General features: G+C 42.2%; 1 protein-coding gene across 1 annotated transcript; it reads left to right on the top strand.

The window, feature by feature from the left end:
- The first annotated feature begins 4,683 nt into the window (after positions 1-4,683).
- Positions 4,684-16,851, top strand: LOC129820112 (endoplasmic reticulum membrane sensor NFE2L1-like). The gene is made up of 5 exons (XM_055877001.1): positions 4,684-5,571; positions 8,410-8,514; positions 8,753-8,860; positions 9,048-9,528; positions 14,389-16,851. Exons 1-5 carry the CDS (start codon positions 5,059-5,061, stop codon positions 15,159-15,161), a joined length of 1,980 nt encoding a protein of 659 aa, XP_055732976.1. The 5' UTR covers positions 4,684-5,058; the 3' UTR covers positions 15,162-16,851.
- The last annotated feature ends 1,036 nt before the right edge of the window (positions 16,852-17,887 follow it).

A 17,887-nucleotide genomic window follows, 5' to 3' on the forward strand; every position in this document is an offset into this window, starting at 1 on the left:
GTTTTCTGTGTGTTGGTCATGCAGTGACCCTGAAGTAAAATCTAATAGACTAATCAAATTAAAGTGTTAATAACAAAGTTATTATTGTTATTGTTTTTTTCGATGTGATTAATAACCTTAGGCCTAAGTGTAATTTAATTCCAGGTCATTCATGTAAGATAAGGTAAATTAGGCCTATGTCTTATGTGCTGCGTTCCTATTAAAATTGCAGGCTTATATTATTTTGTCAGTCATCAATTTCACATTATGAAAATGTTTTAGCAAAAGTCATGGACTAAAATATGTAATTTTACACACTTGTAGTCTATTGTGTAGAAATTAATGTGTAATATTTGTAATAATGTTTTGTATTCCACATTAAGGCCTAGCTGAGTTTGCAGGTATTTTTATGCATTCATTTTTGCCTAAACATTTTTGGGTAAATAGTTCTGCACCACAAAAGCTATAACAATATAGGCCTGTTTAGTAAACCTATTTAGGTCACAGAAACATGAGGAATGTATTGGAGACATTTTCAGGAAAGACAATTAACATTTTACATGCAAATACACGTATTTATTATTGAGCAAAACTAACGGAAATATGTGCATTTGTATGCTTTATGAATTCCTGGACAGGATGACGCCAGCGTCGAAGTGGTTAAGTAGGTCACATAATATTAAACAGTTGGGCATTCCTAGAATACAGTTAAACCAATCAGAGGGTGATGTGGGAGTGGTCTTAATAATATTTCCCAACCCCTGGGCGAGGTCAGAACTAAATTTAACCAATGAAAAATCGAAGAAGCAGTCAGTGGGCGCGATAGAGATGTTCTCCTGCCCTATTTTGTAATCTCTGCTTCAAATACCAAATTATCTACAGAAAAGAACGTCAGTGATGTGAAGGAATTTCAGGGAAACTTTATGATCCTATGGTTTTAAGCAAACAACATATACAGTTAATTATTGACAAAATAATAGCCTAACGTTATTTATTTTTATCATATTGTATATATTTATATTGACCAATTACTTAATATAAATAGGGATTATTCTAGAGACACCAATTCATAATCATCACTTCAGAAATAAATGTTGAAAAGTCTTCAACAAAGTGGCTGTTTCAAAAGTAAAATAGTCCAAATCAATAGCCAATCAAATTTCCCTACATGCTTGAAAAATGATTATGAAATCGAATCCCCGAGCTGACAAAGTAAACAGATGTCGTTCTGCCACTGAACAAGGCAGTTAACTCACTGTACCACGCTAGGCCGTCATTGTAAATAAGAATTTGCTCTTAACTGACTTGCCTAGTTAAATAAAGGTAAAAACGGGGGGAGCTCTTCCTATTGACTAAAGGGAGAAATGGACAGTTGTTCACATTTAGAAAATTAATACAACTACAGGTTTTTTTTTTGGGGGGGGGGGGGGGGGGCATTTTAAAACATTGGAGCAATTAGAAAACAGCAAGATTTATCAATGGCACAAAATTAAATCAATGGGATCAAAAGAGGTGATTAACAGAGTGGGCCTGTAGACACACTTGCTGTATAGGCTATGGAATGGAAAGATGGGATCTTATGTTGAGGAAATATGATAATATGCTGTAATAAGTAAAATATTGTTCATCTATACCGAAGTGTTTTGTTTTTCACCCTAGGTCTATACCTAGGACGTGGATGGTCCTCCCCGAAAGTGATGGCAAACCCCCATGCAAAACCCCTTGTGTTCCATAGAATATGACGTTCCAGGGATAGAAGATTCTAGCATTTAAAGAAATGTTAACGTACCTGTAGACTTCCAGTAATTTCGCTAACGCTAGTTAGAATTGACTCGCGAAACTACCACTAACTTCTTCCATACTGCACGCAGAAACATAAAAAATGTAAATGCCTGAATCGCGCAGTATCCCTTTAACTACCAGCAGGGGGTGTGTATGAGCCATACGACCAAAAGTAATGTTTTGTTTTGTTCTATATCACTTTCATGAAGCTAAGCAGGGTTGATCCTGGTCTGTCCCTGGATTGGAGACCAGATGCTGCTGAAAGTGGCGTTAGAGGGCCAGTAGGGGGCACTCTTCCCTCTGGTCTAAGGAGATATCAATGCCCCAGAGCAGTGAATGGAGACATTGCCCTGGATAGAGTGCCTTCTTTTGGATGCGACGTTAAACGGATGTGCTGTCTCTCTGTGGTCACTAAAGAGCCCAAGGCACTTATTGTATGATTATTGGTGTTAACCCCGGTGTCCTGGCTAAATTCCAAATCTTGCCCTCATGCCATCATGGCAACCTTCCCCAGCTTCCAATTGGCTCATTCATCCCCTTGTAACTATTCCCCAGGTCTGTGCTGTAAAAGCGAATGTCAACTTACCTAGTAAAATAATAAGGGAAAACATCCTATGTTTATGGTTTTCCAAAAGACTACAGAACAAGTAGTCTAGCATAGCCGACTAAACTCAACTCCAAGATTTATCGATGGAGTTGAGCGGTGATGACTGTGGGCAGACCGGAGATCCAATATTACATAAAATTAAGTTTATCAAAAACTACTGATTTCAGCATCCAAAGAATAGCCCGCAATTACACATAACAATTTTGTTTTTGGTGATGTCGGACCTCCGGTTTACAAACACGAGTTGCCGCTCAACTCCATCGTAGATAGTGGAGTTGAGTTTAATCAACTAAGTCTTGTGTAGCCATGCCTCCAAATCAAGTAAGCCTGGTTCTCGATGAAGCTACATATCAACATTCATCGCCATCGGCTCACCATATAAAACCTTAATTGCTGATGCTATGTATGGGCCATTAAGAGGCCTGGAAGCCATTGGTCGGCCATATTGACACTCTCCTTTAGGAGCAGTCCTCCATTCGAATTAATGGAATTCTACAGTATTTTAATACATTTTAAAGGACAAAATTACATATATTTTTGTTGTTGTAGTGAGAACAGTAACATTAGTAATCTCTGAAAATTATACTTTAATGTTTATTTTATTTAACTAGGAAAATCAGTTAAGAACAAATTCTTATTTACATGAACGGGCAAACCCTCCCCTAACCCGGACGACGCTGGGCCAATTGTGAGCTGCCGTATGGGACTTCAGATCACGGCCGGTTGTGATACAGATCGGGATTGAACCCGGGTCTGTAGTGACGCCGCTAGCACTGCAGTGCCTTAGAACTCTGTGCCATTCGGTCCCTATGTTTAGCTCACATAATATAATATACAAGTATGCGCTATTGTGTCTAACAGAATAAATGTGGCAAAAACGAATGTAGACATTGTGGTGGGGGGGGGGGGGGGGGCGCCAAGAAGGAGGCACTGTGGTTTCAACACGACGCCCTCTATCAGTCATCTAGTGTATATATAAATCATTGTTGGTTACTAGGGATGACCAAGCAAGAGAGGATGGCACTAGGCAGTGTGGTACTTTCAAACCAAACTTTTGACTATTCTAGTTGCAGTAGTTAGGCCTACTATTACCCTGTCTCTGCCTTTAAAGAAGAACGTGTCATGCACTTATTCAACATTTTATACAGGCCTAGCGAATTTTGTCTTTGTTCTTTTCCTTTTCTCGTAATCAATATTTTAGACAGACAAAATATTGTCAACAGGGGCACTCTCTCGTGGAAGCCTTATGTTCCACATAGGTATGAAGAGGATTAAGTATTTATCATTCATAACTAAGACTTTATTGAAGCATGTTTGAATGATTTGCATAAGATGAGTTCCCAAGATCAACAGGACCTGTTGGTTAGTTAGTTAGGGCTGGGAATTGCCAGGGACCTCACAATACAATGTTATCACGATACTTTGTTGCCAATACGATATGTATTGTGATTCTATATGTATTGCGATTCGATACTGTGATTTTATTGCGATTCAATGTTCACAACATATTGCTTCACCATATGTCTACTGCAGAGGGACAAGAGAGAGCCATGAGAAAACGAGTTTTGATCAGTATCGGAACTAAAAGTGCTTAAAACAAATTGGCTCCCCATTTTTTTTTAATGGAGAACAAGCTATGAAGGAAAAATACTAGAGATTTGGTCCAGGTATAGCCAACCAGCGCAAAAATAATAGTGCAATATTGTCAATACATTATAATTTGATATAGTCAAAAATAATTTCACAATATGTAACGATCTATTTCCCCCCCATCACTACTGTTGGTACATGGATGGGAACACATTGTCCAGTACATGTTGTGTAATGTTGAGTTTAAAAGGCCTAAAGGTATTTTGATATCTTGTAGTTATATCATTATATATCATTATATCATCATACCATATCATTCAAAAATGGTTTATTCATTGATATGGTAGGTCTGGCCTACTGGACTCGAAGTAGGTCAGTGGGCCAAACTTCTTTTTTTTAAGTCACCGGAAGTACCGTCCCGGTCCCGACCCTGACAACAAGGTTCCGTTTTAAAATAACGGTAGTGTTCTTGTGATGCATTATCTGAAACAGTGTAAGATTGAATAAAATGTGTTTTAAGCATAATTTCTAAGTATAAATGTATGTACTGTGTGTCTTGTTTGTGGCGGAAATCCAATGAACGGGGTGACATTTTGCATCCAACTAACAGCCGGTGGGACGCTACGATTGGCTCCCTCCATAACATAATACATTTTCAACCAATCGGACCCTGTTGCGATGGAAGCTTTGGGCCTATTTTATGTGAATTATGCAAATCCCTCCCCAAGTCTCCTTGCAGCTGATAGGGAGTGAAAGAACAGGTTCGGGATATTTACTTTGTATTATAATTCGTTTGGAACACCATACATAAACGTGAGATTCTCATAGATCATAGTTTTATCTAGGTTTAAATTATTTATTGTATTCGATTGTGGTACAGTTCTTCGTTTGAGGACATGTCTCTGTCAGGAAGTTATCAGAAACCGATAGTGCAGTAGCTAGCTATCTAAAGCTTTCGCCGGCCGCGTACAGTCAGGCGGACCTCTTTGTTTGACTGGGAAAGTGTTTTCTTTTGTTTGGCATTTTCTTTGTTTAGTAGTCTAAAGTGAACTCTGGGACCAGCGTTTCTCCACAGACGTTCTTCCAAAAGTGTGAAAAAGATGCAAAACGTGAAGAAATACTTCACAGAAGGACTGATCCAATTTACGATCTTACTCAGTTTGATCGGAGTTCGCGTGGATGTCGACAGTTACTTGAACGGCTCCTACTCACCGCTAGAGATTAACGACGGTCCTAGCTCAGCCTACATCCAGACACCGTTTCACAGTTTGAGGGACAATTGGGACGGGTACAGCGTGCACCCCAAATGTCCCGAGTTGGATTATTTCTTCGCCTGCCGTCGGCTCCTGGATGAGGTGAGGGCGCTTGGGTCGCCCATCCGGTTCCCTACGCAGTTGAGCGCGTGGCTCGTACACCAAGTACCTGACAGCTCAGAGTTCCGAGAGCAACCAAACAGCACGACTAACAGTAATGTTAGCGCGGGGCCGTTAGAGAGTACCGGGGAAGAGGCCAACGACACTGAACTTCTCGTCGTCGACGAAAGCCATACTGCCGCCCAGCTAAGTGAGCCGGGGCCTTATCCCAGCACTGGAGCCTGCGAGATACCCAATGAGGCGAGTGCTGCAGCGAGATGGCATTAGCTAATTCTGCTAAAAGCTACCTAATGTGAAGTTATTGTGACGAAATGCTAACCCCAGGCCTTTAGCTACTCAACAAGTGTAGCTAACTGACGGTGGGAATGATAAGTGTATTCTAATAGGCCTATACTATTTGGCTAACTCGGGGGTTCCCAAACTGTTTCAATCGGGGCCCCCTTCAAGCATTGGGGAACATCCAGCGCCCCGCGGGTGCGGACGCGCCACGTTTATTTCTAGGGGCACAAGCACTGTTCATGACAAACTGTTAACTACCCTCTTCTTGGTGGAGAGAATGTAACATTTTTAAAGCATATTTTTTGCAGTTCTATACGTTTTGCTATGTCGTGATATGAGTGACTAAATAATTACAAAAATGTCTTTGGTCTGAAAAACCCGGGGGGGAAATCGTTAACTTACATTGGCTAGTTGATCTGGACATTTCTGACAACTTATAAATGGCTCTCTAAGGTATGCAATGACCTAACATGACAAGAAGAGCTGATAATGCACTATCCAATTCCCGAAATTGCACTTGTCTGGGATTTAGTAGGTGTGTCAATCCCAGAAACGTAATATACTACTTACCATTAGCCTAATGTAGGTTTCAGCTGCACGTTTGAAGGGCTGTGACCGTCATGGAATTTTGGAAACCCTGATAAGTGGGGGAATTTAATAATTTTCTCTTTTGGTCCTTTGGTGAGTTTTTGTGGGGCAAAGGCTCCTTATAGTTCAGGAGTGTCTAATGGCGAAGGCTGTGTTATCTTATCTCCCACGAATTCACTTGCTGCTGTTGTGAGACTTGTATTGTGTAACACCCCATTTATATAGGCTACACTCACACGCACACCTGCTCATACACGTTCCTGGGTCTAAATCATCTTGTGGCTTTAGACACAGTTGAAACACAAGTTCATGTATCAACCTGTTGGACAACCACAGTTGTCAACAGATTGATAACCGTTGTGGTTAACAGCAGTGCAGTAACAGTTCAGTGGAGCCTCAGTCATTTAACGGTCACAATTGGTTCATTGTAGCAGAAAGCAGATGCCTTTCCTCCTATAAAGCTACAATATAAGGGACATTGTTGCAATGTTACAGACATTCTTCTTAGGAGAAGATTGCTAGGCTGCTGGACTCACTCAGCCTTGAATAGGCCTGTAACAGTTGGTTTAATCACAATGACTGACACGGTTTACAAAGCTGTCTTTGTCCCATTCTCTCTTTCTCTCCATCTTTTACCCCTTTTCTCTGGACTCCCTCATTATCTTCACACATTTTTCATTCTCTCTACCTCTCAATAGCTAGTTTTGCATTCAATTGGTGACATATATTCACTCAAATTCTAGAATCCACATAAATAAAATATGCTCATTTTCCCACCAGTGGTGTGTTGCCACCAAATTGACTTGTTGTGGGTGATGACGTAGTGCACAAAATGTACTTTTTTGCTCAAGTTTCCATCGCATTTTCAACTCCAGCAGTACTTTTGTCACAAACTGTTGCATTAAATACTTGGGTCTTAGCACATGCGCTCTAGCCAACAGCGTACAGATAGTGTGGGTAGGCTAGTCTACATGATGAGATTATTATGAGTAAGGCAGTCAAACATTGATCATGTCACCAGAATAAGACCCCTGATATGTTTTGAAAAGGAACATCAAGATCACTGTGCACTTTCACCACCCTGTGAAGTTCAGAATTTATTTCATCTGTAGCTTGATAAACTGCATGTTTTCCTGAGTCAAAGTTGGAGGAACACACAACATATCATCGCATGACTCCAAGTTTACTTCAATATGATGGTTATTATACTGAACAAAAATATAAATGCAACATGCAACAATATCTAAGATTTTACTGAGTTACAGTTCATTGATATCCTTCTGTCACTTGAAATACATTTATTAGGCACTAATCTATGGATTTCACAAGACTGGGCAGGGGAGCAGCCATGGGTGGGCCTGCAGGGGCATAGTCACTTGGGAGACAGGCCCAGCCAATCACAAAAGGGCTTTAGTACAGACAGAAATACTCCTCAGTTTCATCAGCTGTCTGGGTGGCTGGTCTCAGACGACCCCACAGATGAAGATGCCGGATGTGGAGGTTCTCGGCTGGCGTGGTTAAACGTGGTTTTCGGTTTTGAGGCCGGTTGAACATACTGCCAAATTCTCAAAAATGACACTGGAGGCAGCTTATGGTAGAGAAATAAACATTACATTCTCTGGCAACAGCTCTGTTAGACTCCTTCAGTCAGCATGCCAATTGCACTCTCCCTTAACTTTAGACATTTGTGACATTGTGTGACAACTGCACATGTGGCCTTTATCCCCAGCACAAGGTGCACCTGTGTAATGATTATGCTGTTTAATCATCTTCTTCATATGCCACACCTGTCAGGTGGATTATCTTGGCAAAGGAGAAATGCTCACTAACAGGGATGTAAACAAATTTGTGCCCAAAATTTGAGAGAAATAAGCTTTTTGTGCATATGGAACATTTCTGGGATATTTTATTTTCACTCCAGGAACATGGGACCAACACTTTACATGTTGCGTTTTATATTTTATCAATATTTCTCCGCATAAAGACATTTCCACCTCCCATTTCTTCCTCAATTTTAGACACAAAAATATCCCACCATGTCGTAAAAAAGTATTATCTGTCTGCATTTAAAAAATTGTACCGAAACTTCCTGTTTCCATCACAGCTGTCGTAATTATTTTTGTATACGGTATAAAAACTGTATGGAAACGTGGTCCGTACCTAAATGTATTCTGGTCCACCCTTCTTTCTATCGGTCTTTCCTGTTATCAGGAGGTTGAGGAACTGAAGGGGCGGATCCAAGAGTATGGTGATGAAGGCAGAGAGGAACCTGTTTCCCTGACCCAGCTGGCTCTCAGTTCCACACTAGAACATGAGGTACATACAGCGATGACATAGAACAAGTAATTTAAAAAAAAAATCTGTCTTGGAATAAGCTAGCCAGATTAAACGTTCAGCTCTGTAGGCATGCCTTTGTTTAACATACTATTTGCTCAGTGTTTGATGGCCCTCATGTTTTGTGTGTTTGTAATAGGCGCTGTGCTTGCCTTGTCATGTTTTTCATCACAGATTTTCCACAGTGTGTGACGAATTGACTGTGTGTTGTTGATTCCAGGGTTTGTTAAGTAGCGGAGCCCCTCTCTCCAGCTCTGAGGACCCCCATCCCCCTGACATCGACCAGCACTGGAGCCAATTCCTGTCCCTACCCATCTATGAATTTGACGTAAGTGGTATCCCTTGATAATGATTATGATGTCTTGGTAATATTTGTGAAAAGAGAAGGCGATTTGAAAATGTCAGTTATCAAATATTGGTTTCGAACTCCAAGGGTTTTAGGATTTACCTGTGAGCTACTGTGTATGTCAGGGTGTGTCTATGTCCGTGCCTTTTATAATGTGTGTGTTCTTCAGGATTTAGACCCACTGGTTCCTCAGCAGCTGTCTGACCTCGACGCCAACATCTCCAGCGCCATCAGCCAGGATGTCAGTCTCCGCGATGCCATGGTAACAGGCTCCGTCTACGACATGATCCCCCAGAGGGGTGGAGTCAGGACCCTGGTGGCACGGCAACCAAGAGGGCCCCTCTTCCGACTCGAGTCCACAAACTCCTCCAAATCGTCGCCTGGTACGACCACAGGGCTGGCTGCACTACCGAACGCTGTGGTGGTCAACGGAACACGAAATGGGTCATCGTCCCATGGTGCACTGGAAGGCTGTTTGGATGAGGCAGTGTTTGACCAGATCAACCTCCTGGGGCTGGATGGCTGCTTGGAAACCATGGACGTCCAGCTGCTGGGGATTCTACAGGGCATCGACCCTCGTGTCCTGGAGGACCTCGACTCAGACTCCGGTCTTTCTCTGGAGAGCAGCTCTCGAGGCCCAGACTCCCCAAGTGAGTTGGAAGACTTGTGGGTCTGCTTCAGGGAGGTGCAATGTTCAGTGTTTCCCCTGTACCGCCGCTGCTAAATTGTTGCCGCCACACCAAAAACAGAAATACTTAAATGACTAAACCCAGACAAAGTATGTAGAGAAGATAATTGACCTACATATTTCTAAGTAATATAATCCTTGAACTTGAAATCACCTAAATTAAAACTACATTGTAGGGGTGAATTTAAAATTTAAAAATCAATGAATTTAGGAGTATTTGTGCCATGGCTGGATTACTGACTGGCCACACAGGGTACATCCCAGGGGCCCTGTTTGGGGTCCCCATTGGTTTTGTTATAATGTTTGAGCATAAGAACACAGAAATAACCATGGAAAGTGGTGTACAATTGTAGGAAATTAGCATTCAAACTGCTAAATTTTCAAAGTTCCATGGAAATAAATGACAGAATTGCAGGAAATTAGCTGAAAAACAGCACACTTCACTCTTCCGCCAATTCCAGACTGATTTAAGCCACACCCACAAACCCTGCCTTCCACGACCGTTGCAACCACTGCTTAAAAAGAATAGGGTATACACTGGTGGAGATAGTAATGCATTGCGGAGAGGGGACATGATGATCCTCTGTTGTGCTATATACAGTGCCTAAGGAAAGGATTCAGACCCCTTACATTTTGTTATGTTACAGCCTTATTCTAAAATGTATACAATTGTATTTTTTCCTCATCAATCGACACACAATACCCCATAATGACAAAGCAAAAACAGGTTTAGACATTTTTGCAAATGTATAAAAAAAAGAGAGAAAAAAGATCACATTTACATAAGTATTCAGACTCTTTACACTTAGTATTTGTTGGAAGCGCCTTTGGCAGCGATTACAGCCTCGATTCTTCCTGGGTATGACACTACAAGCTTGGCACACCTGTATTTGGGGAGTTTCTTCCATTCTTCTCTGCAGATCCTCTCAAGCTCTTGTCAGGTTGGATGGGGAGCGTCGCTGCACAGCAATTTTCAGAGATGTTCGATCGGGTTCAAGTCCGGGCTCTGGCTGGGCCACTCAAGGACATTGAGACTCGTCCCGAAGCCACTCCTGTGTTGTCTTGGCTGTGTGCTTAAGGTCGTTGTCCTGTTGAAAGGTGAACCTTTGCCTCAGTCTGAAGTCCTGAGTGCTCTGGAGCAGGTTTTCATGAAGGATCTCTCTATACTTTGCTCCGTCCATCTTTGCCTCGATCCTGGCTAGTCTCCCAATCCCTGACGCTGAAAAACATCTCCACAGCATGATGCTACCACCACCATGCTTCACCGTAGGGATGGTGCCAGGTTTCTTCCAGATGTGATGCTTGGCATTCAGGCCAAAGAATTCAATCTTGGTTTCATCAGACCAGAGAATCTTGTTTCTCATGGTCTGAGAGTGTTTAGGTGCCTATTGGCAAACTCTAAGCGGGCTGTCATGTGCCTTTTTAATGAGGTGTGGCCTCCGTCTGGCCACTCTACCATAAAGGCCTGATTGGTGGAGTGTTGCAGAGATGGTTGTCCTTCTGGAAGGTTATCCCATCTCCACAGAGGAACTCTGGTGCTCTGTCAGCGTGACCATCAGGTTCTTGGTCACTTCCCTGACCAAGGCCCCTCTCCCCTGATTTTTCAGTTCTAGGAAGAGTCTTGGTGGTTCCAAACTTCTTCCTTTTAAGGTTGATGGAGGCCACTGTGTTCTTGGACCTTCAATGCTGAGTACATTTTTTGGTACCATTCCCCAGATCTGTGCCTTGGCAGAATCCTGTCTCAGAGCTCTACGGACAATTCCTTTGACCTCATGGCTTGGTTTTTGCTCTGACATGCACTGTCAATTGAGAGACCTTATATAGACAAGTGTGTGCCTTTCCAAATCATGTCCAATCAATTGAATTTACCACAGGTGGACTCCCAAGTTGTAGAAACATCTCAAAGATGATCAATGTAAAAAGGATTAATCTGAGCTCAATTTCCAGTCTCATAGCAAACGGTCTGAATAGGGTTGCACATTTTGGGGAATATTCAGAGGTGGAAACTTTCTGTGGTAATTAATGGGAATATATGCAAATTAATAGTAAACATAAACCTTTTACCTTATCATAAGTAGACATAATTGCAAATTATTAAATCCTTCCAATAGAAATGTAAAAAAAAAACATTTTGTTACAACTTGAACTTAAATTAAATGAGTTGACTCTTCAAATGGGATGATTTCACTGAACAACAAAAGAAAGGGAATATTGAATGATCCCCAATGATCCATCACATCTCCCAAAAACGTTTTCATTGATAGTCTAGAAACTAAAGCTTTGGTTCTCTTCTTCTCAGGCTTCCATGTCTTCTCCCTGGACCTCCTCAGTGTCCACCTCTTGAACATCAGACTCTGAGGCCTCATCTTCACTGTCACTTTCTAACCTTGTTGAGGATGGTTCGTTGTCGGGCTCAAAAAGCCTCAAATTTGCCCGGATGGCCATCAATTTTTCAATCCTTATATTGGTCAGCCTGTTGCGTGCTTTGGGGTGTGTGTTCCCAAACAAGGACCAGTTGCACTCTGAGGCGGTTGATGTTGGTGGGATTTGGAGGATGATGGAGGCAACAGGGGAAAGAGCCTCAGATCCACAAAGTCCCTTCCCCAGGTGGCTGATGAGATATGTTGGCACGACTGCCATATTGCATCTCCATCCCAAAGCCCTTGCTTGGAAGTGTACTTCGCCAGACTGCCAAGAACCTTGCCCTCATCCAGGCCAAGGTGGCGAGACACGGTAGTGATAACACCATAGGCCTTGTTGATCTCTGCACCAGACAGGATGCTCTTGCCAGCATACTTGGGGTCCAACATGTACGCTGCTGCGTGTATGGGCTTCAGGCAGAAGTCTTCAAGCTTTTTGGTGTAATTCAGAACTGCAGTTTCCTCTGCTTGGAGCAACAGTGAAGTGGGCAAGGCAGTACGGAATTCTTTCCTTACATCTGCAAGCAGTGTCTGAACATCAGTCAGGATGGCATTCAATGTGGTGCTCTTATTCTTCTCACTCTTCTTGGTGAGGTAGATTGCTGCTATAACTTGATGACCCTTCACATACCTAACCATTTCCTTGGCTCTCTTGTAGAGTGTATCCATTGTTTTCAGTGCCATGATGTCCTTGAGGAGCAGATTCAATGCATGAGCAGCACAGCCAATGGGTGTGAAGTGAGGGTAGGACTCCTCCACTTTAGACCAAGCAGCCTTCATGTTCACAGAATTGTCTGTTACCAGTGCAAATACCTTCTGTGGTCCAAGGTCATTGATGACCGACTTTAGCTCATCTGCAATGTAGAGACCGGTGTGTCTGTTGTCCCTTGTGTCTGTGCTCTTGTAGAATGCTGGTTGAGGAGTGGAGATGATGTAGTTAATTATTCCTTGCCCACAAACATTCGACCACTCATCAGAGATGATTGCAATACAGTCTGCTTTCTCTATGATTTGCTTGACCTTCACTTGAACTCTGTTGAACTCTGCATCCAGCAAATGAGTAGATAAAGCATGTCTGGTTCGAGGGATGTATCCTGGACGAAGAACATTCAGAAATGTCTTCCAATACACATTGCCTTTGAGCATCAGACGTGAGCCAGTTGCATACACAACTCGAGCAAGACATTCATCGGCATTTCTCTGACTACGTTCCTCCATTGAGTCAAAAAAAAAATCTGATTCCAGGAGGACCATGAGCTGTTGCTATCGATAATGTGTCTGATTCATCATTTTCACCTCGAATAGAAGTAGAGGGACTTTTGTCAGAGGTTGCTTGATGTGAGCGCTGAGGGAACTGTATGCACTTGGCCAGATGATTCTGCATATTCGTTGCATTCTTCACATATGATTTGGCACAGTATTTGCAAATGTACACAGCTTTTCCTTCTTCATTAGCTGCAGTGAAATGTCTCCACACATCAGATAGTGCCTGTGGCAAATTAGTCAACAACAAAAAAAGTACAGCTAAATAGTTAAGCAGTTAGATTAAACAACTGCTTTGTGAGAAATGTTTTAAAATGAAACATGTATGGAAACAGTTGAATTAACACTCCTCAGTTAGCAGGCTCAAGCAAGCTAAAACCCACATGGTAGCAAAAACTAACTAGCAGAAATTGTTAACAAGTTAGAAATTATTTAAACACTTTGATGCAGGCTACTATTTATTAGTTAACAAAAAAATTATGTATATCATACAAAATATATTCACCCCACCCAGTATTGTAATCAAAACTTACCAGAACGCATGTAGTCCTTGGCTCAGACAGTGTAGTAGTGTGGGCTCAATAGCATCTTATGAGTGTGCAAGATCTTGAGAATCAGCTGTACATGTGCAGTGCTCTCTTCCATCACATGTGATGGAAGAATGCACTGTGCATGCAGAGGGTTGTAATTCCATTGAATTGGGGATAGTTTAATCAAAATATGCCACAAGACCTAGAATTGCCTTTATGTATATCCCACAAAAAAGTTTCACTGTTGTAAGCAAACATTTTTTTTCATGAATTTAAGCAAAATTCTCTGGCTTAACTTCCCATGGAAAATTACGGAATCTTACCGGAAATTTTCCAACGCTTTGCAACCCAAGGTCTGAATACTTATGTAAATTAGGTTTTTATTTTTTATACATTTGCACAAATTTCAAAACCTGTTTTTGTTTTGTCATTATGGGGTATTGTGTGTAGATTGCTGAGGATTTTCATTTTTAAAAGAAAGCTGTAACGTAACAATGTGGAAAAAGTCAAGAGGTCTGAATACTTTCCAAAGGCACTGTATATCACATCTGCAACATTCTAAACATTGTAAATAAGTTTACATATTCGTATGTACACTTGACTCCCCAGGTGCGTCTGAGGTGTCATCATCGTCTTCCAGTTCGTTTTTTGAGGACGAGGGTGGGGCTACGGGCTACAGCAGTGAGGTGGACTCCCTCCCCTCCAAGAGCATCGCCAACTACGACACATGGTCGCCTGTGGATTTCAGCGAGAGCGTGTGGCACGACCACAGCTACTCCTCCGCAGCCTTCTCCCAACCGTCAGCCACCACGTTCCCCCACAAAGTCATCAAAGAGGAGCCTTTCAGCGACGAAGACGGGGAAGATGACGAAGACCGGGAGCTTAGCCGCGATGAACTTCGCACCCGGGCCCTGCATGTCCCGTTCTCGGCGGCGGAGATTGTCAGCATGCCCGTGGAGGAGTTTCTGGAGCTCCTGGAGGGGCATGGCCTCTCGCCCGCCCAGGTTGCCTTCCTGAGGGACATCCGGCGGCGAGGGAAGAACAAGCTGGCGGCGCAGAACTGTCGCAAGCGCAAGCTGGATGCCATCACGGGGCTCCAGGAGGAGGTGGAGAGGCTGCAGGCCCAGAGGAACCGGCTGCTCAGGGAGAGGCAGCACACGGCCAAGGCTCTTGGTGCCGCCGGCCAACGCATGGAGCACCTCTCCAGGGACATCTTCTCCAGGCTTCGGGACGGCTCAGGACGACCCCTGACCCCAGAGAGATACACCTTGCAGTGCGAGGCCAACGGGAGGGTCGTGGTGCAGAATATCAGGCGGCCTAGTGTTGCCACAACGACAGCTGGAGGTAAACCGGACAAAAGGAAGAAGGAGAAGAAGCCTTGATGCAGCAAGGGCTGCTGGTACTTGATACTTTTTAAGGGGTGTTATTGTTTTTTTCTGGTCTTGTGACTGTTTACGGATCTTTCTCTTCCTCCTTGTCTGGACTCTCTGACCTTGGGAGCCTGAAAGGGCAGAAACTTATGTTAAATAAATACACCCAAAAACGTACATGTAAATACAAATATTACAGAACGTGTGAATGGAGGGGTTTATTTCTAGAAAAAGAAACGTACCTCAAACACTGGACTCTTAACGTTTTCCTCACTATGTAAAGAAAAGGATTGTATTATCATTAAAGCATTTCTTACCAGGAGGATATATTGTTGTCCTGAGGATGTCAGGCTGCAGTATCATTTGTATAGTTCCTACAAAAATACATTGTAGGCCAGTTAAAATGAAAAACAGAACGCCAATTCTATATTTTAAAGGGACCCTTTGGGATTTTGGCAATGAGGCCATATATCTACCTGAGAAATTAAAATAGATCTACTTCCCCATAGTCAGACCAGCTCGTGGATACCATGTGTATGTCTGTGTCCTGTATGAAGGAAGTTAGAGGTAGTTTCACAAGCCAATGCTTACTAGTGTTAGCTCAATGACTGGAAGTCTATACTAACAGATACCCATAGACTAGTTTGCAATTACGCTAGAGCTAGTTAGCAACTAACTTCAAACTGCACGCAAAGACATAGAAATGGTATCCACGAGTTCATCCGACTCTGGGGAAGAAGATAAAAGGCTTCATTGCCAAAATACTGAAGTACCCCTTTAACTTCAACTTGGTATCTATTGATAAAGATTTAAAACATTCTGACCTATGTTCCCTCAGACCTTAGTTCTGGAGTTTAAGTTGAAATGTTTCAAAACTCAATCTAACTGGCGATATATTAGACATGTCATTTGAAAGGCCTTAATTTAATTTTGAATCATGTTTTTATAGTTGTGTATTGGTGATACACAGATGTACATGGCTATTGCTTTATGTATGATACATTTTTGTATGTTTAAAAAAAAAAAAAAAGCGCTGTAATGCCTTTCTCCTCTGATATTATGTAGCAGGGCTTTGACTCTGATGGTTTTCATTCTACCTCAACTACAGCAAATTTATATGGAGGGTTTGGGCAGATTGTAGGAGAGACCATTTTTTTATTGCATGGGGAGAGGGTTGGTTGAGGAACACAAGTGCACCCTGCAAATGCTTCACTGTAGTAGGTCAATGTTGATGATAAAACTGATGTAACCCTCATCCACTTAGTGAAGCAATACATTCACCTGCTTTTGTGTTCAGAAATATAGTATGATTGTATGTATGTTTATATTATTTGAGAATTACTTTGAGAGATTGAAGAAAAGTGTAGTGGAAGATGAAACAGGAAAAACACTGTACAGAGTTCTACAAGAAACAGACAGAGGTAGGCTATAGTACCTACTTCAAGCAATTGAAAGCACCTATTCAGTTGTCCTTTTATTTAGATAAATATTGAAAATGTTCTTTACACCTCAGAAGTTAGTTTTGCCTTGGACAAAACCAATCAGATTCCAAGATACACTGAACAGTTATATTTTTCATTTTCTATTTATTTTTTTCTTGGTCACTAATATATATATTTTGCTGTGTGGGAGTAAATGAGGCTGAATGAATTTTTACAAATCCTTAATTTGTTTGACCAAAAAATATACGCTATATATACAACAGTATGTGGACATTCCTTCAAATGAGTGGATTCGGCTTTTTCAGCTGTACCCGTTGCTGACAGGTGGATAAAATTGAGCACACAGCTATGCAATCTTCATAGCCAAACATTGACAGTAGAATGGCCTTACTAAAGAGCTCAGTGAATTTCAACATGGCACTGTCATAGGATGTCACCTATCTGCCCTGCTAGAACTGCCCCGGTCAACTGTAAGTGCTGTTATTGTGAAGTGGAAACGTCTAGGAGTAACAACGGCTCAGCTGGGAAGTGGTAGGCCTCACAATCTCACAGAACAGGACCGGTGAATCGTGTAAACCTGCACCCAAGCCACCATGCGCAATGCCAAGAGTTGGCTGGAGTGGTGTAAAGCTTGCTGCCATTGGAGCAATGGAAACATGTTCTCTGGAGTGATGAATCATGCTTCACCATCTGGCAGTCCAACGGACGAATCTGGTTTTGGTGGATGCAAGTCGAACGCTACCTTCCCAAATGCATAGTGCCAACTGTAAAGTTTGGTGGAGGAGGAGTAATAATTCTAGACGATTCTGTGCTTCAAACTTTGTGGCAACAGTTTGGGGAAGGGCCCTTTCCTGTTTCAGCATGACAATGCCCTCGTGCACAAAATGAGTTCCATACAGAAATGGTTTGTTGAAATTGGTGTGGAAGAACTTGACTGGCCTGCGCAGAGCCCTGATCGTAACCCCTTTGAACACCTTTGGGATGAATTGGAATGCCGACTGCGTGCCAGGCCTAATCACTCAACATCATTTCTCAACCTCACTAATGCTCTTTTGGCTGAATGGAAGTAAGTCCCTGCAGCAATGTTCCAGCATCTAGTGCAAGTCCTTCCCAGAAGAGTGGAGGCTGTTATAGCAGTCAAGGGGGGACCAAAGCCATATTAATGCCCATGGTGTTGGAATGAGATGTTCAAAAGTTTTAGAACACCTACTCATTCAAGGGATTTCATTTATTTTTACTATTTTCTACATTGTAGAATAATAGTGAAGACAAACTATGAAAAAAAGCATATGGAAT

This window comes from Salvelinus fontinalis, chromosome 22, assembly GCF_029448725.1.
Source record: "Salvelinus fontinalis isolate EN_2023a chromosome 22, ASM2944872v1, whole genome shotgun sequence".
Classification (NCBI taxonomy): domain Eukaryota; kingdom Metazoa; phylum Chordata; class Actinopteri; order Salmoniformes; family Salmonidae; genus Salvelinus; species Salvelinus fontinalis.

Excerpts from the sequence above, each read along its gene's own strand:
- LOC129820112 (XM_055877001.1), top strand. The coding sequence starts at position 5,059 with ATGCAAAACGTGAAGAAATACTTCACAGAAGGACTGATCCAATTTACG. Across the intron at positions 8,861-9,047 it reads TACCCATCTATGAATTTGAC|GATTTAGACCCACTGGTTCC; the intron begins GTAAGTGGTATC and ends TGTGTTCTTCAG. Across the intron at positions 9,529-14,388 it reads TCGAGGCCCAGACTCCCCAA|GTGCGTCTGAGGTGTCATCA; the intron begins GTGAGTTGGAAG and ends TTGACTCCCCAG.